Raw genomic sequence first — 25,335 nt, forward strand, 5'->3', positions numbered from 1 at the left:
AAAACAAAAAAAAAAAGAAAGAAAGAAAGAAAGAAAGAAAGAAAACAAAACTTTATGACAATACAAAAATATTTAACAATTTTTTATGTGGTCTAAATGCCAGCACTCTAAGGATTACGGCTTTTAACAATGTTTCTAAGGATGACAAATGTTTCTAAACATTATATAATGAAGCAAGTGCAAAAACCCAAAATTACATGACTAATGATTTAAATTTAGTTTTAAAGGTCAAATTTAAAGCTGGAAAGATGGTTCTGTGGTTAAGAAAGCTGGCTGCTCTTCTAGAGGACCTAGATTCAATCCAATTCTCAGCACCAACAAGGCAGCTCAGTCCATCTCAACTCCAGTTCTATGGGATCTGATGCCCTCTTCTGGTTTCCACCGGCACTGCGTGCATGTATTGCACAGACATACATGCAGACAAAACATCCATACACATAAAAATAAAGATCTATTTTTTAAAAAAAGAATTTTGGTTTTTGAATTATGAATATTTTTCCTCAAGAATAGAAGTTCTTAGGGTCAAAAAGATAGCTCAAGAGGTAAAGACACTTGCTTCCAAAACTCACAACTTAAGCTGGTATAATGGTGCACTCCTTTAATCCCAGTCTACGGAGGTCAAGACAGGCAGATCACTGTGAGTTCATGGCCAGCCTGGTCTACATAGTGCATTTCAGGACAGCCAGAGCTACATAGTGAGACCCTGTCACAACAACAACAATAACGATTCACAACCTGAGTTCAATCCCTGGGACACACATGGTAGAAGGAGAGGACAGACTCCCAAAAGTTATCCTCCGACATCCACACATCTGTGGCACATACACATAATAAATACATAAATCTAATAAAAACACTGAAGTTCTGAGAAAAAGACGTGGGTTAATTTACTTGAGAAGATGAAAGAAAGTAACTGTTTATAATTCTGAACATCATCACATGATTTGACAGTGATAATTCTGAACAAGACTGAAGCCACATTATAATACACCCAGATAAGCTGCAATGTGTGGGAGGACTAAGAGAAACAGTACAATTCATAAATGAAGAGTGTAAAGACCACATCTAGGAGTCCGAGTGCTACGGCCGCAGCCTGTAGGTCCTGAAGAATGAAGATTTGAAAGCAAGGCCATGGCTAAACACCTGAAGTTCATTGCCAGGACTGTGATGGTTCAGGAGGGGAACGTGGAAGGTGCATACAGGACCCTGAACAGAATCCTCGCTACCGATGGGCCGCTGCCAGCGGGAGAGCTATGAAACATGCCGGAGGATCTACAACATGGAAATGGCTCGAAAGATTAACTTCTTGATGAGGAAGAACTGGGCAGATCCATGGCTGGGCTGCTAAGGCCCACATTAGTTCTGTGTCTGACTGTTCTTACACAACCCCAATCTCTGTTACCTTTCTCTACAATAAACTCGATCACGCGTGAACAAGAAGGCGAACATATAGAAGCTATCTCACTAGTCCACAATGGACCCTTTTACTGAAAGGAAAAAAAGCTAATAAAAAATGGAATAGGTGCAGAAAAAAAAAAAGACCACATCTAATCTCAAAGCATTTTCTAATTGGTATTGGCCACTTCTACGTTAGCCACATATGTTTTTAATTATTCTTTGAATAATTTGTGAAGTGAAGATAACTAATAAAATAATCAGAAATTAGTATTTATAAATTCAGAAGGTAAATCCACGGAGGCTGTAAACTATTAGGGAGGAACAGATCCTGTGGTCAAATGTAACAATCCCACTCATGACTGCACAGAGCTCTCTTGCACTTGGGCAACAAGCTTAAGGACAGAATGTTTCCAGCTACAGAAATAAACCAAGTGTCTTTCAGCATCATGCCCACTTCACAGCCGTAGCCCAGTCTGCCCTCTACAGTCTTCCTCAGACATGAAAGGCTCCCTTGTTCTTCTCGCCAACTAATGAAGCACCCAAACATTTTAAGGGAGCCACACAAACCACTATTCCTCGGTTGTGAAAACAGCATCATATTCTTTAGAATGAATGTCCAGCTCCAACATGTGTCTCTGTAAGACTTTTACTAGTTAAATAACCAAGCAGCACTGGTCTATTTTCAGGTGGGGAGAATAGACGACCTAGACAACCGGGGCCGACTAGGTGTGCCCAGAGCCTCAGCCAGCACCGCTCCCGGCCTGGGCACATGCTTGCCGGTTCCCTTTCTGGCCTTTGCTTCTCTCTGCAAGCATGTCTTCAACCACCATTGCTGTCTATTAAATTCCTAGTCTTTTAAGACACGTGAGGGGCACCCATCTCATGGTGCAGATTTAAAAAAAAAAAAAAAAGCACTTTATAGGTCAGAATTTCAAATTCCTTTCAGAGTACTGTAATGGCCAAAACCTGAAAGTACAATCTCTACAGGCCGGTTTCTCAAACTGTCACTTTAACCTTTCCAGCAGACAACACCGTGAGAGAGGAAGACCTCCATGGAAGCCCACACCTGGGAACAATAGCTTGGTAGAAGAGAACAGACTGTACATTTGAGGGACTTGACTGCATGTGAAACCTGAAGAGGCAGTCTTGGCAAGGCAACACCGTTTCAGAAAAGAGCAAGGGGCAAGGAGCCTTTAGGAACAGCAAAGGGGAAATCAAGACAAAAAGCTTTAAGCTCTTGTTATATAAAGAAAAATTAAAACACTGAAGCATACACAACCTGTCTACTATTGTCCTTCAAAAGAGGGTGTTTGAACTATGAATTTAATCACCTTAAATGCCCTTTTGTCCACAAAACCGCAGAGGAGGTATTTTTAAATAAATAAACTCATTTATAAAACAATCAATAGAAAATACTAAAAAGAATTCAGTTAAAAAACAACAACAACAAAAAATTCCCCCAACCAATTACAAAGCAGAATTTTTTTTAACATGATATCCCATGCTGAGTTAAGGGTTACATAAAAGTATGCAAAAAGGAGCTTGAATTAGGCCCCCATACTAAGGATACTGGGCTAGAGACAGCTCAGTGATTAAGAGCACTGGCTGCTCTTCCAGAAGACCTGGGTTTGGCTCCCAATACCCACAGAGCAGCGGACAACAGTCTGCAACTCCAGTTCCAGAGTATTCAATGCCCTCTGAGAGTACTGCAAACATGCAATACACAGGCGGAACATACAGGCAAAACATCCATAAATAAAATAAAAACAAACGAATCAAAAGACACAACAGAAAGTCCCAGAAAACTAAGCATGCTACACTGAAAAAAGGAGAGTCGATTAAATTGTTGAAAGAAACAGGAAACAACAACAAAAAAACCCATAAGAAATGAAGTATAAGGTCCTTATAAAAATAAAAAACAAAACAAAAACAGCTTTTATGAACACTTATAAATTCATTCATTATTCCTTAATTATATAAAAAAATTAAAGAGAATAAAAGCAAATTAAGTAAGGAAAACCAGAAAAAGATTGGAATAGAAGACAAGAAAATTCAATTACATATTAGATATGCTGCAGAAGAAAAATAACATATAAAGACAATTATTTAAATTTTATACGTGAAGCATTTCATTAACCTTTTTGGCCCTGGAGATGTCTAGAGAAATCGACGTGCGGCTCTCTCTGCTGCTGAGCTCAGACATACAAGAACCAAGAGACAAAGTACTTGGACATACACTAGTATTGCTGTTGATATTATTTGACGCAGGGTCTCAGTATGTAGCCCTAGACGGCCTGTAATTTGTGACATAGATCAGGCTAGACTTGAACTCACAGAAATATGCTGGACTCGGGATTAAGGGTATATGTCATGCCCAGCTGGATAAGGAAATTAAAATGGCCCACTAATACTTGAGAAAAATGACTTCCAACAATCACTTTGTGAAATATCTTGATAAACATTGTTTTTTGAAAATAAAACAAAAATCCTCATAGCACTTGAGTAAACCAAGCCCAAAACTTATTAAGGCAAGAGAATTAGAATTAGAACAAGACGTCTCAAAAGTGACATCTAGGGACCGGAACAGCTAAGCAGTTAAAAGCACAGGCTGCTCTTCCAAGGACATAGGTTTGATTCCAGCGCACACTCAGTGGCTCACAACCATTCTAACTCCAGCCCCCTTTATGGACCCCACGGACACCAGGTGTGTACATGTGGTGCACAGATATATACACAGGCAAACACCAACATATCTACATTAAAATGTAAAAAAATAAAGAAATAAAAATTTTAAAGCGGCATAAAAAGCCGTAATAGAGTCAAGGCTGGTGAGTACTATGGTTTGAATTTGCTTCTCTAAAATTCAGGTACCAAAGCTTTACAGTCAATGTGATGATAGCTGAGTATTTAGAGATCTAGAAAGAAGAGCTGGAGAGAGCAAAGTTCCATTCCCAGTACCCACATCAGGTGGCTCAAAATCTCCTATAACTCAAGCTCCAGAGGACCTGAATTCCTCTTTTGGATTCCATGGGAATCTGCACATATGTGATGTGTACACACAAACACACAAAAACACACATACACACATCTTTAAAATAAAGAGAAAAAAGGGCGATGGATGAGGGGAGGAATTTAGGGATATTATTAGCTCCATAGTCACTAAAAGGCCATTAACAAAATTCAACATTTACTCCTCATAAAAACAAAATAAACAAACAAAATACCCTCAAGAAAATAAAAATTAAAAATAAGTGAAAAACACGAGAGGCATCTTCACTAAGAACAGAAATGCTGAATGAAAGATTCAAGAGTACTGATACTTTTGATAATAGATGTCCTATGTAGAGTGTTTCCACCACAATATTTGAAATTAAACTAAAGAGGTATTAACAGCTGATACAATTTTAGGGGCCTGCTGTAAAATTAAACTATTACCCAATAGTAATAAAATACAATTAGAACTATCGACATAGATGTTTAATGTGAGTTCAATATGCTAAGAAGACTAAAGAAACATCTCCACTTTTATTTGGAAGTGGATCAATGTCAATATGAGAAAAATTTACACTGACAAACATTTTGAAAAGAATCATTATGGAGGTACTGTAAGCACTGTGACAGTCTGAATGAGAATGGCCACAGGATAATTTCTGTGACTGCTGGTCCCAGTTGGTGGAACTGTTTTGGGAGGGGTTAGGAGGTGTGGCCTTGCTGGACGTAGTTCACCACTGAGGGTGGGGTTCCACTGCCTGTGAATAAGATAAAAGTTCCAGCATTTTGCTTGCTGGCTGCCCACATTCCTTACTGTGATGGTCATGGACTCACCCCCTGAAACTGTAAGTAAGCCCTCAATTAAATGCCTCCTTTTGTAAACTGCATTGGTCATAGAGCAACTACAACACACATAAAGAGCAAACTAGAATCAAACAAAGTGAGGCTTTAGTACTTGGTAGCTATGTGTCTTGATTAAACATGTTAACACTTCTGAACTTAGAATGGCTACCCAACCTACCCAACCTGTCAACATGAATGTGTGTCAGTGGGTAGCTTAGCCAGCATGGTGTTAAGGTACCACAAAGTACTCAAAACCAAAATAAACAGAGGGAAACTAGCTTGAACCACCCATTTTCTTCCCTCTAGTCCCAATTACATGTATCACACACAGCTGTACCAGCCTGACATTTAGGGTCAGATGACCAAGCCCATTAAGAAGCGTCACTGCCTTGACTACTAGGAGATGGTGACACTCTCCTAGTGATGAAGATATAAAATGCCTTCACACATTAGTAAGTGATCTTTACGATACAGAACTGCCAGCTGAGAACCAGTACTCTACACAGAGAGTTAAAATCTAAAAATAACATTTACCAGGATAGACCAAAACAAGTAATCTCGCCTCTCAGACTGACGAGGGATGTAACAAGTGAAGCAAGGAGGCAGGGATGTAGCTATTCCATGTAAGGAACCTGTTTTCTTGTTCTCCTTTTCCTTGAGACAAGGTCTCTCTGTGTTCCAGCTATCTTGGAAACTCATATGTAGAGTTTGAAGCTGGCCTCAAGCTCACAGAAATCCTTCTGCCCTGCCTCCTGAGTGCTGGGACCACAGTTGTACAAAACTACGCCTGGCCAAAAGGCTGTTTTCTTTCTGAAGAATCACCACAGTTGCAGAGTTTTGTGGTCAAGGACAGAGGCATTAGTGATGGAGGTGGGTCTTGTATCTATCTGTTAATTTCATTGGTTAATTAATAAATAAACTGCTTGGCCCTCTGATAGGGTAGAATTTAGACAGGCGGAGTAAACAGAACAGAATGCTGGGAGAAAGAAGCAGAGTCGGGCAGTCGCCATGATTCTCCCACTCCAGACAGATACAGGTTAAGATCTTGCCTGGTAAGCCAGCTCGTGATGCTACACAGAATATTAGAAATGGGTTAGATCAATATATAAGAGCAAGCCAATAAGAGGCTGGAACTAATGGGCCAGGCAGTGTTTAAATGAATACAATTTGTGTGTTGTTATTTCGGGTAAAGCTAGCCAGTGGAACATAGCCCACAGCTCCTTCAACACATTAGAGTTTGTCTTGATCTAAATATAGGTTGATCAAGTTACTTTTCTTCAAGCTCTAGGTTCCTCTGCATTGTACTGTGATATTCTGATAGAATATGAAGAGTGCTTTGGCACAGTGTCTGTGCACAGCAAGCACTGAATAAGCAGTGCTGAGTCTTCTTATCCTCCTTCTACTCCCTGGCTCCCAGGCTCCTCTTCAGAAGCCTCTGCAGATTCCTCACTTTATGAACATTCTTGTTTCCCTTCTTGAGACAGCTAGCTTAAGCTGGCAAAAAGCAACTTAGTAATACATTTTGAAAAATCTTTTCACATTTGACTCCCAGCAACACAGGATGTATGTATGTCAACTAGAATCAGGAAGTATGTTAGCTATGCAGGAAAAAGTTGATAAATTTGCTTAAGACTGACAAAAGGGAAAAGGCATTAACCTTGTTCCGCTAGGGCACAAGGAATGCCAGATTTCAAACAGTAACTTGGCACACAAAACACCAGCAGGTCCCTACACTAAATGAAATCCATTTGAGATGTTTTCCCTGAAGTTTAGGGTACCCTTTAATGATAAAAGCAGAAATTTCCAAATTACTGTGCAACAAGCCTTTCTAAATGGCCATCAAGGATTACAAACTACCTAAAGGAAGTCATCAAGGAATGTCTACAACACTGGGCATTAGGCATGAATCAGAAGTACTAGAAAAAAAGAAAAAAAATAAAAGTGAAAGCTTGAAAAGTCACTATGATGTGAAAGAATGACTAGCACTTTCTGTATAGAACCAGTGAAGTTCTTACTTAGCTCACCTGTAGTTTTTGAGTCAGAGAATCCCTCTGTTCTTGGAGTTCTCTGGCATTATCGATTTCTTGTTTCAATCTTTCTATTTCCTAGAAAAGGTAAAGTAATGTCTTTAACAACATTTAACTTATAATAAGGAGAGGGAAGAACTAATTTTCCTCTGAAACTATTTCCTAGTTCTGAGGAAACAGTAATTAAAAGCATCCTTTATTGACTTTCAGAGGGATATGTGTCCTGTAGAGGACTGCTCCCTGGAAGAGTCAGGTTTCCTTCTTTCTTTCCTGGAGGTGGGGCAGGGTCTTTTACTCCATTCCTTTAATTCATTATATAGCAAAGTTGGCTTCAACGCAGAATCTTCCTGCCTCGGCCCCTAGTCCTGGGACTACAAGCACAATAGCACATGCCAATTCAGAATGATTTCTATCAAAAGTATAATCTGATGGCTTCAGCATAGCACTAAATAGCTTCAAGTTTGAGATACAGTTCTTCCCTTGGTATATGAAATAGCCCTTTTTGACTAAAAAAATCAAAGAAAGCAACAACTTGCAAAAATTCATTTAATCTCTAACGGTTTCCTATTGCTTATATAAGTACAACTCTCACACAAAAGGCAGCCATAGTGGAACAAAGTTAATAATAACAGAAAAATGAGAGGGAAAACATGAACAAGCTTTATAATATTCAATAAAAGTTTTATCTTTAAAACAGAAGCCCAAAATCTCACTTTACCGCAGACGGTACTCCAGACCTCCTATGCTGTACATAATGCTATCGGAATCGTAGAGGGTTGTAGAGTGGGGCCTACCTCTTCCTTCACTTTCAGTGTCTCTTCCAGTTCTTGTACTGTCTGATTTAGCTCAGCCTTATGGGTGTGCACAGCATTTGCTTGACTACTAACACATTCAAGCTCAGTGACCTGCAATTAAATGAGAACACAGGTTAAATTAAGAGGCAGTTTCAAAGAGTTTCTTGAAGTCATAGTAAGCCCCTGAGAAGTTAATGAATTTTGAATTACTATATGAAAGGTTATTAAGATTCTTGGCATAAAATAAATTCTTTAAACATAAATATTTTAGGCAATGGCAAAAACCAAAAGATTACTAGATAGTTTGGGGACAATGAATTTTCAAATGCTGGTCAGAGTCGGGTTATGGAAAACAAGTGATTCATCACTACAAAGAATTCCAATAAGGAGAGTTCCTTAAAATTCATACAGGTATAGCTAATGAATGTCTGCTTCCCCCATTTGTAGCATTCAGGTAAATATGGGTTCTGAAAACTGACCTTCCATAAGTAAGGATTCCCCCCAACAAATACAAGAAAATCTGAAATAAAAGATATGCTTAAGAACACCTTAAAAACTTAAGAGATTACAATGGCTTCATGTCAACTGTGCCTTTTATGGGAAGGACAATAGTTTTTCAGTCACTAATAATTTACCAAGAGCCAACAAATAATATTATTTTTTAATGAGTGCCTGACACCTTTTAAAGATAATGGGAAAGTTCAGTGTCCTTAAAAGTTACCCACCCCAGTTAATCCAAGAAGAAATCATGCAAACATTTACAGACACCCTACCACAACTTTCCATACGCCACACTCTCAAAGTCCTGCTAACAAAGTAAGGATAAAGCAAACTTGCTTGAACTTTCAATAGCAAATCACCCTCTGTTCTGCAAGTGTTTCTTCCACACCCTAGCTTCGTTTCTACTTAGGTACTAATATGCTTCTTTACACAGACCTTTATTACTTAGGTCTGAAGAATACAATTCTCCTATAGAAGATTTAATCACAACTGTGGTCTCTCTTCTTATGTATTTTGGAACCGCTAACAAATGAGTCTTTCATTGTATGACGCTCAAAGTCTTCCAACTGTTTTTTATAATATTAAATCCTTTTTCTTCTTCTTTCCACTAATGAGGATGAATCCAGGGCCTGAGTGTGAAACAAGCACTGTACCACTGGGCTGCCACCCCAGACCGCACTGGTAAAGTCAATCCTAGCGTCTTTCAGTTACTGGCTGCAACCTATATAAATCACCTATTTGGCTAGGTTGTACACTTCTAACTGTAACCTAAGAATAAATGGTGTTCATGTCCAACTTTTTTTTTTTTTTTTTTTTTTGGTTTCCTTAACTGAACTAGAATGTCCCTTTGAAGATCATTCTGATCTTAACGGGTAGTAAACTCAGCACCTATCTTCTGAAAGCCGATCCCCTCTGCTGGAACCCTCAAAGCTTTCTTCTCCCTTGTTCATAATGTGGAGCATCTAATAAAAATTACTGGGAACGGGAGATAGCTCAGCAGGAAAAGCAAGTACCACACAAATATGACAATCTGAGTTCAGTTCCCAAAACCTCAACAAGGGAAGTCACGGCACACATTCGCCCACAATCACATGCAGATATTTTACACAAACACATGCACACGCTCCTGCAAATGCACATAGACACATTAAAAAAATCTTCGGAATCATTGTTTAATATACACCAGTTGTCTTTGTTTGATTAACTAAAAATGTTCTAAAGGGAATTTAAGTGTTGATAACAATGCAATGGGTTTATTGGACTACTTTCTCACAGATCAAAAAACAATAAATAGACTGTAGCAAAATGAACAAAAAATAACAAACAAAAACAACAAAACCCCAAAACAACCAACTGTAGAAAAGCAGTCACTAGCCGGGTGGTGGCGCATGCCTTTAATCCCAGCACTCGGGAGGCAGAGCTCTGTGAGTTCGAGGCCAGCCTGGGGTCTACAAGAATTAGTTCCAGGACTGGCTTCAAATCAACACAGAGAAACCCTGTCTCGAAAAACCAAACCAAAAAAAAAAAAAAAAAAAAAAAAAAAAAAAAAAAAAAAAAAAAGGAAAATCAGTCACATTAGGTGTCAGTGACTCACACATCTCTGTCTAAAGGTACCTGCTGATATAGTTGGACAGCTTGATGGATTCAAGGTGAAACATTTAGCTTTATTTTCCTGAAGAGTTCAAGAACTTTTGGATTCCTCAGAATAGATGGAAGAGCTAGAAACTGGGATAATTAAATGAAAGGCAAACAGACCTCCCACAGGTCTTTAGTGGACTCCATAGCTTAGTGTACACATTTAAATGGTCAGGGAGATAGGGAGGGGGGGAGTAGCAGCAGGTACGGAAAAAGCGGACCCTGGAAGGACTGAGCTGTGGTGGTACTGGCCATAGAGAAGACATTGTGAAATCTTCTCAGATGAACAAAACCATAAAAACACTTCAGGCTTTTCAGTGACACCTCAAGAGGGTTACATCTTAGGGGAAAAGACTGCCTGGGACTAAACTAAATGATTTTTCCCAAGGATAAGTAAAAATTGAAATAAACCAAATCTACCAGTATATAAATTCAAGAGATTTATTGCCTATTGCTGCTGATAATAATAATAATAATAAGTGACAGATGATGATGATGATGATGATGATGATGATGATGATGATGATGATAATAATAATAAAAATTATAGACAGAAGTTTCTGTCCCACCCGGTTCCACAGCCATTCAGTTCCAAAGAAATACACAGGGGTTTATATTAATTATAAACTGTTGGACCTATTAGCTCAAGCTTATTATTAACTAGTTTTTTTTTAAATATTTATTTATTATGGATACAATATTCTGTTTACATATATGCCTGCAGGCTAGAAGAGGACAGCAGACCTCATAACAGATGGTTGTGAGCCACCATGTGGTTGCTGGGAATAGAACTCGGGTCCTTTAGAAGAGCACACAATGCTCTTAACCGCTGAGCCATCTCTCCAGCCCCCTTAACTAGTTCTTATAACTTAAATTAACCCATTCTTATCTATGTTTAGCCACATGGTTTGGTGCCTATTCTCAGTGAGGCATTCTCATCTTGCTTTCTCTGCCTTTCCTCTTCCCAGAATTCTCTTAGTCTGGTTGCCCCACCTATACTTCCTGCCTGGCTACTGGCCAAACAGCATTTTATTGAACCAATACAAGTGATAAATCTTTACAGTGTGCAAAGCATTATCCCACAGCAAATAATGATCACTCTTCAAAGGAACTAGAAGACTTTACAAAATCTCACTTATAATGTCCAATATGTATCTAAAAATGGCCATGAAAGTGGAAGACAGGAAATGGAACCAGTAGTCAGATAAAGCAGAGCTAACTTGTTGCTAGCATCCCCACAGCGTAAACAATCTTAAAGGAACCAGATTACACAGTAAGAAACAAAATAGATTGTCAATGGATATTTAACACCAGTGAGTCATAAGTTAGGTTTCTATTGTGATAAAAAATAAAAATTATCTTACTAATAATTAAGTATATTCATATATTATAAATGGAGCTCCACAATTTTTCACCTTTCAAATTGAAAGTTACCTTTTATAAACAGGAGAGAATAGCATCTGCTCTGTTCTAGCCTTGTCCCCTTTTCTCTTCCTTTCCTATTCACATCTTTGCCATTTTGGCACACAGCTAATTAGCACAGCTGAAACTACAATCAGTTCATTTGTTTTCAAAAGCTATATAGTCTTCATTGCCAGTATTTCCTTAAGCCAGTATAATAAGAAACTTAGCTCATATACATTCCTGAAAACTAAAGAATATCCCAGAAGATCTACTACACGCGAGTTTCCCTCCCCACAGAAACCTTTATTCCCAGTGCTGGCACAGCCCTGTCCTTACCCGCTTGTGCAGCCGCTCTGCTTCTTCCTGATATGCAGCAAGTTGTTGCTTCCATTGTTTCACGTTGGCAGTGGACTCCAGCAGGGCTGCGGTGAGTTTGGCATTATTTCCTTTGAGAGTAGCTAGTTCAGCCTCCCAGTGTTTGCTGATTGCTGAACTAAAACAAAATAAGGAGAAAATTTTATCATTTCACTGAGTACTGTTTCTGAATGGACAACAATATTTAATTCTATTATCAGACGTATAGTCTAAAAATGTTTTCAAAGACAACCACAAACAATAAAAAAAAAAGTATGTTTAGAATGGAATACTTGCCAGGCGGTGGTGGCGCACACCTTTAATCCCAGCACTTGGGAGGCAGAGGCAGAGGCAGAGGCAGGCAGATCTCTGTGAGTTCGAGACCAGCCTGGTCTACAAGAGCTAGTTCCAGGACAGGCTCCAAAACCACAGAGAAACCCTGTCTCGAAAAACCAAAAAAAAAAAAAAAAAAAAAAAAAAAAGAGAATGGAATACTTGTTTACAGGAAAGTGTGATACACATATATATTAATATATATTATGTACATATAATATACCCGTCAAAAGTAATAACAATGTAGTATATTGTTTAAGGACACCAAAGTCTATTATAGTTTCATTCCCAAGTGGGAACATATGAGGATGCTTACATGACAGTAAAGTTGTGTAACGGGTGGTGTAGTATTTTTTTAATTACTATTTTTATCTTTATATTCAGAATTTTCCAATGCTCCAATAAGTATTTATTACAGTTAACTATAATAAAATGATTTTATATGATATGCTAGATTAAGAAATTGATTCTAATAACTTCTATTACAAAATAAATTCTACTCTCTGAGAAGACCCTTCTCTTGATAATTACTTTGTTAACTTTCCAATGGAGAATTGTCTGGTTGCAAAGAAAACTATGGTTTCTCTTTTTCATTACTGAACTTTATTTCAATTAATGAAATTCTACTAATTCTGCCCCATTAAACAGTGATGCCTATAGCTTTCTTTCATCAATGGTTGCATATGTAGTATCAGTTTGTATCACAAGGCATGTTTTTATAGACTGATATTTTATAGTAATTATATTAAACAAGGCAGTTTCCATCATCAAAATTTCTAAAGCTTAATACCAGTTTTATTTATTTATTTTTTAAAGATTTATTTATTTATTATGTATACAACATTCTGCCTGCATGTATGCCCACATGCTGGAAGAGGGCGCCAGATCTCATTACAGATGGTTGTGAGCCACCATATGGTTGCTGGGAATTGAACTCAGGACCTCTGGAAGAGCAGCCGGTGCTCTTAACCACTGAGCCATCTCTCTAGCCCCTTTATACCAGTTTTAAAATATATCCACATTGGGGTTGGAGAGATGGCTCAGCAGTTAAGAGCACTGGCTGTTCTTCTGGAGGTCCTGAGTTCAATTCCAGCACCCACATGGTGGCTCACAGCCATCTCTAGTGGGATGATGCCCTCTGCTGGCATAAAGTTGTTCATGCAGCGAGAGGACCCATACACATAAAATAAACAGACCCTTTTTTTTTTTTAAAAAAAAAAAAGATACATCCATACTATAACCCCCTGGCAGGAATACAGAGAAAGGTAGCAGATCATTTCCAATGACAGTTTTAAGAGAAGCAAACAAATTCAAAATTTTAATCAAACAAATAAGAAAAAAAGTCAAAATCATATAAACCCAAATTTAAGGACATTCTTAAAAATAATTAATCAAAATACTTTTAAAATATGAAGAAAAGACCAAGGACCAGAACAGAGACTGGAGATAACAATGAAATACACTGAAGAATCCTTGAATAGGTTCCCAAAACAGAAAAAAAACACTGAGGTCGCAGGTATAGTTTAGAGGTAAAGCACTTGCCTCGCATGGGAGAGGCCCTGGGTTCGATCCCCAGCACTGCCAGAGAAACAACAAAAAGAAGGATCATTAGTGAAAGACCGAGACTTAGTTGGTATTACTCATAGTGCCGATTCCCAAGGTTTGACAATCATACTGCAATCATATAAGACATTAATTAAGAGATATCAGGAAAGGGGTATAGGGCACTGCAGTTTTTATAACTTTGCTGTAAATTTAAAATTAGTTCCAAGAGTTCCTAAAGTTTCCCAGCGAACAGCATTTCATCAAAACACTAAATGACAGAATGAAGCAATAGTTTAACAAACTATTTTTATTCTTAAAAAAAAAAAAAAAAAAAACGTTTTTCAAATTCTTCTTTTGTGGAATGACTTTTTAGATTTAGACTTCTAAGAAAAACGTTAAACTATTCACCTGCTCTAAATGAATTAGTTTTTATTAAAACTCTAACAGTTTTCGCCCAGAAGTGTTTCATTTAAATGGACTCCAATCTGGTAACTGAAAACTTACTGAACTAATTTGAATATCTGTTATATGCAATTATCAAAACTCTTTAAATTAAAAATGAAAATGACTTTAAAGACTTATTCTCAAATCTACCTGTCAAAAATCAATACCATTCTAAAGATGAACTACATCTTTATAGAGAAAGAATGAGGACATTTTAGTGCATTATTATCTCAATTTTATTTTATATTCTATTGGTAGAAACTCCATTAAGAATTTGGTAATTTACTGGGCAGTGGTGGCATATGTCTTTAATCCCAGCACTCGAGAGACAGAGGCAGGCGGATCTCTGTGAGTTGGAGGCCAGCCTGGTCTACAAGAGCTAGTTCCAAGACAGGCTCCAAAGATACAGAGAAACCCTGTCTCAAAAATCATAACAAAACAAAACAACAACAACAAAATTTGGTAACTCAATCTATGTCTATTTATTTCAATTATTATGACTGTGGTACTGAACCCATATTTTAACTATATTGTTCCTCCAGTCTTTGCATGTTAAATAGATTGGTCAAGCATTATGCAAATGTTAGCCACTGTTGCATACGGTTATTTACACTGCTTAATATTCATAAAATTAAAAAATTCGCTTTTCAGTCTCATTAGGCACAAAATACATACAGTCAGTAGCCACAAGCTTCATATGACTATTGTTTATCAAAGACACAGAACATTTAATTGTACCAGAAGGCTCTGCTGGACATTGTCATCCTGCAAGATATGTACATTTGAACTAGGTTTTCAGTGTCTTTTATTACAGGTTCAATGGTAGCCCAACAACCTAAATTTATATACTGAAGTCCTAACTTGTAAGAGTATCACAGTATGACTGTATTTAGAGATAGGCGTTTAGAGAAGCAGGGTTAAATGAGTTCTTTAGGGTGAACCTAATTCATATGACCAAAGTACTTATTAGAAAAGACAGGATCATCTAAGTATATATTTAAAGTAGGTTAGCAACATTTTCCAACTTACCCTAGGATTTTCCAGTGTCTTAGTTATGGTTTCTATTGCTACAATGAAGAACCATAACCAAAAGCAAGTTGGGAAGGAAAAGGTTTATTTGGCTTACACTTTTATGTCATAGTCCATCAGTGAAGGAAGTCAGGGCAGGAACTCAAGCAGGGTTGTAACCTGGAGGTGGGAGCTGATGCAGAGGCCATGGAGGAGTGCTGCTTATTGGCTTGCTCAGTCTGCTTTCTTATAGAACCCAGGACCACCAGCCCAGGGATGGCATCACCCACAATGCTGCCCCACCTTTACTTATTAATTAAGAAAAATGCTCTACAAGCTTGCCTATAGTCTGATCTCATAGATGCATTTTCTCAATTGAGGTTCCTCCCTTCAGATGACTCCAGTATGCATCCAGCTGACATAAAACTATTCAGCACATCCAGTATCTTCAAATTTGCTGACTGTTTAGATTAAGGAGGCTTGGGTTTAATATATAACCATAAACATTTGGTATACTATGGTTAAATCCAGGTAAATGTATTTATTCTCTATGTCAACAAAGTAATTATAAAATTTCACACATGGAATGATACTTGTTTGTGAGCAAGAAAGCTATTAAAAAGTATTTCTAAGATCCTTGGAAGGCACACACACACTCTCCTGCAAGCTCTTTACAATTTTCGGCTGCATAGGTGAACGCTGTAGAAAATTATTTTAAGGTTTTTTTTTTTTATGCTGTGGAACATTTGGTTAGCAATGTAAAGATGTATTGCTTTTGTTTATGCTGTGTTTGTTTAACTTGGTGAGGCTGTGATTCTTAGCCTGTCTGAAATACCCGCTGGTCTAATAAAGGGCTGAACAAACGGCCAATAATGAGGCAGGACAAAGGATAGGTGGGGCTGGCAGGCAGAGAGCATAAATAGAAGGAGAAAAGAGGGAGGCCTAAGCACAAGATACCAGAAGTGGGTGAAAGGATAAACAAAATCAAACTCTAGTTTAATCCCTAAGCAAAATGACCCAACTCCTATGCTAACATAAGAAAGAGTCATGCCCAAGCATAGGAGGAAATACAGAGGCTGGCTTTCCATATCTATGCACTCAATCAACTACTGGCTGGAAATATTAGGAAAACTTATTTTGTCTATACTGAACATAAACATACTTTTTATTATCATTAATTACTTCCTAAATAACAAAGTGTTAACTATTTATATAGCATATATACTGCAACAGTCTACTTCACCTACAAGTTAAGAGTATAGTATATGTAAACACCACGCCACCTGACATAAAGGACTTGACCCACAGTCTTGACAAGGGATCCTAGAACCAATCCCCTATGGATTAAGGGACAACTACTCTAAATTGCTGTTTTTTATGTAATAATTGACATTCAATACAATATGTGTACCAAAGTGCAATAAATGAAGCCAATGTCAAAAGAGAAAGCAACTCAGGGATTCTTACTCAGAGATGCAGGGCACACTAAGCAAGGATGGCGAATAGCCCTCTAGAGGCTTTACTTGAAAAGGAGACATCAAGCTAGATCAGATTGTGAATTTCAGCAGAGAAATGAAAACTACAGGCAAGAATCAAGTGACAGTGTCAAATAAAATAGAAATAAAGAATGGTTCTGACAGAGTCAGGGAATTTGACATAACTGTAGAAATTTTAGAAACCAGTTTTACTGAAACACAAGTAGAAAAAGGAAACCACAAAACATGAAGGTTAATATTGAACTACCTAACAAAATGTGCTACTGCGCCTTTAATCCCAGCGCTCGGGAGGCAGAGGCAGGCAGATCTCTGTGAGTTTGAGGCCAGCCTGGTCTAGAAGAGCTAGTTCCAGGACAGGAACCAAAAAAAGCTACAGAGAAACCCTGTCTCGAAAATCAAAATAAATAAATAAATAAATAAAACAAAATGTGCTACCGTACTAGTAAAACAGGGTTAAAGAAGTATTTTAAGATATAAAGGCTGAAAAATAAAATGCCACTCTCACAACAGGGTTAGTCATGGGAGCCAAACAGCAGAAGCAGCCCTGTATCCTTCAGTGGTTGGCTGACCAACAAAATGAAGTATGTAGGTACATGTAACGGAAGGAAATTCTGAATGTACTGCAACAGATGAACTGCAAGGACATCATGTTACATACAAAAGGCCAACCCCCCAAAGACAAATACTGTATGTCTCCACTCATATCTGAGGCACATAGCCAAAACCAAATGCTGTCAGGGAGTATGGAGTTACTTTTTAGTAAGTATTGTTTATCAGATTTGCAAAATAAAAAATGAATTACAAAAAGCCAGTGGGGTTGATTACAAAAGAGCACAGACAACTATAGAAAAGAGAACCTAGTGTTTGTTTACAAATGTATAAACTACTAAAATATATACAAATTTATACATTAGAAAGGGGAAATGCCACTGTATGTAGCTCCTTTAACGAAGTTATGCTACTACCAAAAGTAGAATGAAGTTTTCTATGTGCTTTTGTATGTCCTTTCTGTGACCGTACGATGATATAATTGGAGGAGCTGGAAGGACTTTCTTCAGCTTGGTAGACCTGTCTCAGAACTGTTCTGCAAGCTCTGCTTTCCTGGCGGGAAGAGACTGGGTGGGTAGGAAGCAGACCAGCGGTGCTACCGGATAAGAAAAGGGTGTGTACGGACCACTGGAGATGGTGGTAAGAAATAGAAGGGGGAGAAGGATTCAAGCGGCAGGGATATGCAAAAGGAAAGTGACACAGACAAGGCACAAGGAGCAAGTGGCTGGGGTGGGAAGATACTGAAGTTAAGTCATAGAAATAGGAGAGAAAAAGTTAAAGGCACCCAGTCTCTTAATGTGCTTCTATTTCCAAGAGTGTGTTCCAATGTAATGAGTGGTGAGCCGCGACACAGTCGCGCTGTCTCGGGAATTTTCATTAATCTTTTCTCACCCTTCAGAGCCCCCAAACACTGCACAGTGCACAAGAACACAGACCACCAGACCACCGCCTGGAATGAGCACTACAGGGGAACAGTTCAGTATTTAGTTTTTGTTTTTACATTTTCTTCCTTACTGTCTTATGTGTATAATACATGTATATCTGTGCACCACTTACAGGAAGTCCCCAAGGAAGCCAGAGGAGGTACAGGATCCCATGGACCTGAAGAACAGTGATGCTAAGAATCAAACTAGGGTCCTCTGAAGAGCAGTCAGTGCTCTTAAGTGTCGAGCCATTGCTCCAGCCCCCAGTGACATTTTCTTATGCTGATCAAAAGGTAAATGAATGTATGATCTATAAGTTATTTGCCTACTAACCAAAATTTATCACACGGTAAACCTTAGTTGTTCAGAGATCATTCCTATTTCCTCCGAGCTGCTCCTTTGGTCACTGCATTTCTAAAGAACAGTGAAATACAATTTAGTGTGTGCTTATCGATCTTCTTTGTTTTCCTCTTGTGGCTATGCGCATATTCCTTTGGCTACCAAGTATGTAAATGCCTCTATTATAATGACTTACATAATTTCAACTTCTATAAATGCCAAAGATTGTCCTACCAAAGGAAGTTCTACAAGTTAAGTTATCTCAGATTCTTAAATGCGTTTATGTTTTAATATTCTTTCCAATTTTGAAAAAAAGTATGTTCCTTTATCTTCAACCCTAAGATACTGGTTTCCTACCTATTATATTGATATTTAGTAGTAATTGATATCTTTGGATTAACTTTCATACTGTAATTTTAAGTTGGCATTTTTCATTTTAGAAATATCTGTTAAAAAAGTATTGGAGAGGTTGCTCCCTACTTGCATGTGCAGGGCCCTGAGTCTGATTTCCACCATATAAAAACACTGTGGGTGTTCTTGAGGGTGAATCTTTTATCATCAACACAGCTTTGAAGGTTACACCTTAACTACTCAGGAAGAAAGCCAATGTGTTCAGTGATTCAGAGACAACTGAAACACTATGAGTGCTGGGAGAAGGTAAAATAATCCTTCATTCTTGTTCTTCTGTTTGAGTGTTCAGTAAAGTCTCCCCTCAGAAAGGACCAGTTCGTTTTCTCTTGGCTTCTAATCTACAAGGCATTCAGAGCACTTCAAAACCATCACCAGAGAGTTTCCTTATGCTGGATTTCAAATTCAGTTTCCCTTTATTTCAACTCAAAGTTTTGTAAGGAAAGTATTACACTCTCTTAACATATTCAAAATGAGAGCCAGATGCATGAGAAGCCACCATGAATGGTTACTTGCATGCTCTAAGATAGGTTGCCAGGCTCTGAGTCTGCTATCAGAGTCTCTAAAATGGTCACCCCTTGTTTATACTCTATACATGTTAAATATGTAGCACTAAGAAAAACATTTAGATACCCTTTCTTCAAATACTTAAAAATAGGGTAAAAACAGTTTTGGTTTTTTTTTTAATGTTTCTTTGTATCAAGAATGAAGCCAATCCCCAAGTGGAAACAATCCATAGCACTACCTGATTTTAAGTCTGCCTGTTTCACATCCCACCCCAAACGGGAATAGAAGTGACCAATACTGATCCAAACATGCTTGTGTTCTTTCTCAGTTAGGTTTGTTAGGTTATTGGTGCAAGCTAGTTCCACTTATAAACAACAAAAATGCATTCAACAGTTTAGGGTTAGGATTTTCATTTTATTCATTCTTCGTTCCTTTCTTCCTTTCTTTATTTTAAGGCAAAGACTCTCTACATAGCCCTAGTAAACCAGGCTGGCCTTGAACTTAAAAGAGCTCTGCCAGCCTCTGTCTCCTGAGTGTTGGGATTAAAGGTGTGTGCATGCATGGCAAATTATTGTTTCCCCCTTTACCTCCTTTCCTCCCTCTCTCCCTCCCTCTCTTCCTTCTTTCCCTCCCTCTCTTCTTTTTCTTTTCAAGACAGGGCTTCTCTGTGTAGTCCTGGCTGTCCTGGAACTCTGTAGATCAGGCTGGCCTGAACTCACAGAAATCCGCCTTCCTAAGCCTTCTGAGTGCTGGAATTAAAGGCATGCACCACCACAGCCCAGTAAATTTTTGTTTGTTTTGAAACAGGGTTTCTCTGTGTAGCTTTGGTGTCTGTCCTGGAACTTGCTCCGTAGACCAGGCTAGCCTCAGAGATCCACCTGCCTCTGTCTTCCAAGTGCTGGGACTAAAGGTGTGTGCCACCACTGCCCAGCAAATTTTTGTTTCTTTTTGTTTGTTTGTTTGGAGACAGGGTTTCTCTGTGTAGCTTTGGTGTCTCCTGGAACTTGCGCTTTAGACCAGGCTGGCCTCGAACTCAGAGATCCACCTGCCTCTGCCTTCCAAGTGCTGGGACTAACGGTGTGGGCCACCACTGCCCAGCAAATTTTTGTTTCTTAATAAAACTTGGCTTTTTGAAAAAAGGACAGAAAATCCTACTTAATGAAAGCATAGTGATCTTCTTTATAAGTAAGTAATAACATCTGCCAAAAGGAAGTGCACGAGCAAGGGTTTTGGGGTTTGACAGGTCAATAGGCTGAGATGTGAAGGGAATTCCCTACTACTTTAAACCCAGTAACCCGTCTCTTACTGTTTACTATTATTAAGCAGGGTACTTCTTTGGAGGCTCTTCCTCTAACCTCAGGGCAGGGGTGTCAGACTCTTGCTATGTAGCCCCAACTGACATTAAGCCTGTGATCCTCTGCCCCAATCCTAGTACACGAAGGCTGAATCAGAAAGATCCCCACAAGCCTGAAGCTGGCCTAGGCTACAGAGTGAGTTTCCAGCCTGCTTAAGCTATGTAATGAGCTGCCTCCAAATAAACAGGTAGGTAGGTAGGTAATTGATAGGTAGGTATGTAGGTGGACAGATGATGGATGGATGGAAAGAAAGAAATAAAAAATGAATGAATGAATGAATGATGACATCAAAAAGTGAATCAGAAGACAGAAGAGCAGGACTCTGCACATGATAAAGTCCTAAGAATTCCTAAAACCATTTAATATATCTCACATGTGTACAGAAGTAGCTAGCATGTGCTGGGGATATTGCTCAGTGCTTGACATGAGGACCTAAATTTGGATCCTTAGTAGCATATGCAAGCCTGCAATCCCTAAGTTGAGGAAGCAGATCTTTGGGGACTAGTCTAGCCAAAATGGGGAGTTCCTGGTTCAGTAAAAGACCCTGTCAAAAATTGAGCTGGAAAGCAAAACAGGAAGACAAACAATATAAATGTCTGGCCTCTGTACTCACACAAATGCATGTACCTCCACCACCACAGGTATGCATAAACCACACACAAATTTAATTTTTTTTTTTTTTTTTTTTTTTTTTTTTGGTTTTTCGAGACAGGGTTTCTCTGTGGTTTTGGAGCCTGTCCTGAAACTAGCTCTTGTAGACCAGGCTGGTCTTGAACTCACAGAGATCCGCCTGCCTCTGCCTCCCAAGTGCTGGGATTAAAGGCGTGCGCCACCGCCCGGCACAAATTTAATTTTTAAAAGGTGCTTGATTTAATGTCTTTGTCTAAAAGAGCTATCATGTTAAACATTTTAAAGGGACTCTTTTTGATCAGTGATGTAAATGACTAAAATAGACATAATTTAAGTCAAATCAACAGCAGGCACTCACTGAAATATTTAAGCTTTCTTCCTTGGCACTGAAGATATATTATTTATGACAAGTCTAAGCCTTTGGTGCAGAACTCAGTAACTTCAGCAAGTTAATGAAGAAGAAAATCAGTAAACAGAACTCATTGTGGAAAGTGCTGCCTGGGATTGACACAGTGAAACCTGATCTGAATCACATGTGTTCAGCTCATGCTGCTTCCCACTAGCTTTTGGAGAACACAAAAATATCTAGTTCTTGCTCCACTTTGACTAAGATGGATAGACTCATGTTGGCTCTCAGAAATGCCCTGGATCCTATTGTGCTCTGTGTAGTGTAAACAATGTTTTCACATAGCTCTCTTGAGACATGTACTTCAGATGTTTGCCACATCTGTACACTCCCGGCCTGGCCTGTGATTGGAGCTTTCTGTCCTAATGTAGCTGTGGTTGAGGGAAGACATTAAGCTAAAGGACCACAGGAAGTCCCAATTTTATGGTCTCTCTAGTCTCACTGCTGGCTCCTAATATGAGGCGTTAAAATCCACAGAGATTCCTACTGAAAATTTACAACAGCCTATGTTCTGTCTGGAGCTAGATGAGAACACTAAACTCTTTCTCAACCATATTTACTTGTAAAAGACCCACTTTTTAATTAAGCATTTTAAATACCTTCACATAAAAATAGCTTTTCTGTATCAGTGAATTTAGAGGACTGAAGACTCATGCAAAAGAAGGCAACTACTCACTTGTAACAAAACCTAAGAGAGATTTGGCCCAAGCTGGTACTAGAAATTACAAGTCTATTATATTAATACAAGTCAGTATTATGTTGATTTATCTTTTGAAAACAACAAAAATAACTAAGAGCTTTCTTTAGGAACTTTCCCCCAGAATTCTCTACTGAGGAGGTCTCCAGGACATGAGCTTTATTTATTAAATGAAAAATGATGCTTCTTCCAACTCTTTTGAACATGTGTTTACCTTTTGCAAAAGTGAGGTCTATCTACTAAATTCAAGCTTGTCCTCCATTTGCCAGACTATAACTTATATTTATAACTTATTCAAGATAAAATAGTTTAACTATATGCTGACTTAGCTTCCGAAGGACATGAAAATAAATATCCTTGCAAAGCAAGTCCTTAAGAAAAATCCACTGTAAAAACTGCTTGGTGGGACTGGAAAGATTAACAGAGATTAACTGGAGAGTTAACAGCATTGGCTGCTCTTACAGAGGACCTGAGCTCAAGTTCCAGCACCCACAAGGCAACTTACAACTGTCTGCAACTTAATTCCATAAAATCCAACACTCTTACACAGACAAACATGCAGGCAAAACACAAGTGCAGCCCCCAAAGCCATACACATTACAAGCCTATGAGAGCTTTCTTCATACGCCCATATATATTCTTTCTTTATATTCACCCATATAAACGCCTGCTGGAACAAACACCCTGTGATAGCTGACTACCTACTTCTCCAGCAGGTTAACTGTACCTCTCTAATTGTCAGTGATTTGGAGAAGACTTCAGGGGGAACTATGTGAACAGAGACCTGCCATGTCTAACTGCCATGCTGGTTCTTCAAGAATCATGCAACTGAACATCATTAATCTTAAGTTTGCTGGGGACTGAACCCAGGGTCATGTGTACTGGGCAGATGCTCTGGCACTGAACTCTACTCCCACACCATAAAAGCATTTATCTTTTGAAAGTAAAACGACACTTTCAGATACATTTTTTATAAAAGAAAATAAAGAAATGAAAGAAGATAAACTTATTTTAGATTGTACTTACTGATACTACTTATAGAATACCCACAGAAGACCTCAGTAGTGCTAAATGATTTTCATGCTTAATGTAATCAGAAGTGCCTCTCCTTCACAAAGTTTCAGAAACTTAGAATTGTCTGACAAATTTGATGAAATTTGGGCATTTATGTATTTTGGCTTCTGAGTTTTATATGAAGATGCACACTATCTAAAGGGGTTTAGCTCAGTTATTATCTACATTTAAGATTTGCATCTTAGAAGGAAAAGAGCATGCTGCCAAAGTCTGGTGGGAGCCAAGATGCTATTATCAGAAGTTGCAACAGTTTGATGGGGAACTGCAGAGTTTGATGTTTGCCCTGCTGATTTTGGTCTGACTGGGTATGCGAATAGGAACGTTTACTCTATGCCACTGTAGGAGCCTAGCAGGTAACTTGTTTTTTATTTTACAGGAGCTCACAGCTAAGAGTCTGCTTTAAATCTCAGCAGAGATTGTGTGGACTATGGCACATGTTGGAACTGTAAGAGTACAGAAACTTCACAAGTTGAACTGAATGCATTTTGCATTAGGAGATGATCCTGAGCCAGGTGTGGAATGCTATGGCTTGAACTTGCACTGCTCCCCATGGGCTCATGTATTCGAATACTCCAGCTGGTTTTCTGCTTTGGGGACCTTTAAGAGGAGAAAGCAGATTGCTGGGAAAGGCACATCTGGGGTTAGAGCCAGGCTATACTTTGAGCCTGTGCTCCCTCCACCTCACCTCCGCCAGCAGCCCTTAGGTTCCCTCCCACTGCCAGTGTCCTGAGCTGCTTCTGCAGTCATGCTGTCTCTGCCATGATAGGCTGTACACTTTCACATGCTGAGTAATCACAAATGCTTTTCCTTTCAGTTATTTTCATGTAGCCACGAGAAGGGTATGTCAGCCAAGCAGCCTGCCTTTCCTTTCCTCCTACCCGACTCCTTTCATCTCTTTCCTCCCTTTCCTGCCCCACACTTTGATAATGGCAATGCAAGTTGAAGGTGTATACTGATTTAGACTTAGACTTGTAAATACAAAAAACAAGTATGGGAGGAAAATAAAAATGAATCATACAACAGATTATATTACTCTGTACCTGAAAACAAAAGGCAAAATGAATGCTTTTATCCCTGCAAGTACATTTCCTTAGCATGTATAATTCAGTTAAAAAGATGGATTAAAATGGAAGTTTCTGATTGCAATTTCCAGGACGACTCTGGGTAAATGACTTATACTCTGTTCTGCAAGTTCTCCTGTTTGTAAAGTGGAAACAAGACTTATTACAAACTACAATTCCTACTTATGCTGTAAGGATTAAAACTAATGATTTAAAGTTTAGATAACTGCAACTACTCAATATGCATTTGAGTGCCATTGTCACACATCGACTTACGTTTTATTTTACTGATCTATGATGTTACGTTTTGATGATTACTATGTAGTCAGTCTACCAGTACATATATTTTACAAATTTAAATCAAGCCATCAATGTATTAAATGTGGTAAGTCAATAGGATTTTCTAACATTTTTCAGGTGGAGGTATTTCCATCATCCTTAAGGACTGTCTACCTTAACAACAGGGGAGGGAAAAGAGGTCTAATAATGAAGAAATAACTGGCCACCTGCTCAGCAGATGTTTATTAAGCCTCGACAGTGTTTCATGCACTGTAACAGTGAGATTCAAGGATGAATAAGCATGGCAAATCCTCAAAACACTTAAGACGATAGA

General features: G+C 38.6%; 1 protein-coding gene and 1 pseudogene across 2 annotated transcripts in view; one reads left to right on the plus strand and one right to left on the minus strand.

Annotated features, from left to right (window-relative positions):
- Positions 1-25,335, minus strand: part of Homer1 (homer scaffold protein 1) — a 107,149-nt gene that overhangs the window by 11,535 nt on the left and 70,279 nt on the right. Inside the window, exons 6-9 of one of the 2 annotated variants that reach the window (XM_057789887.1) lie at positions 13,823-13,858; positions 11,930-12,086; positions 8,054-8,164; positions 7,257-7,337 (exon numbers count right to left, since the gene is read on the minus strand). In XM_057789887.1, the coding sequence (XP_057645870.1) occupies positions 7,257-7,337; positions 8,054-8,164; positions 11,930-12,086; positions 13,823-13,858 (385 nt within the window). The remainder of the gene's footprint in view (positions 1-7,256; positions 7,338-8,053; positions 8,165-11,929; positions 12,087-13,822; positions 13,859-25,335) is intronic. The other variant, XM_057789888.1, reaches the window with a different exon arrangement.
- LOC130887436 (28S ribosomal protein S21, mitochondrial-like) lies at positions 1,099-1,348 on the plus strand (annotated as a pseudogene).

This window comes from Chionomys nivalis, chromosome 15, assembly GCF_950005125.1.
Source record: "Chionomys nivalis chromosome 15, mChiNiv1.1, whole genome shotgun sequence".
Taxonomy (NCBI): domain Eukaryota; kingdom Metazoa; phylum Chordata; class Mammalia; order Rodentia; family Cricetidae; genus Chionomys; species Chionomys nivalis.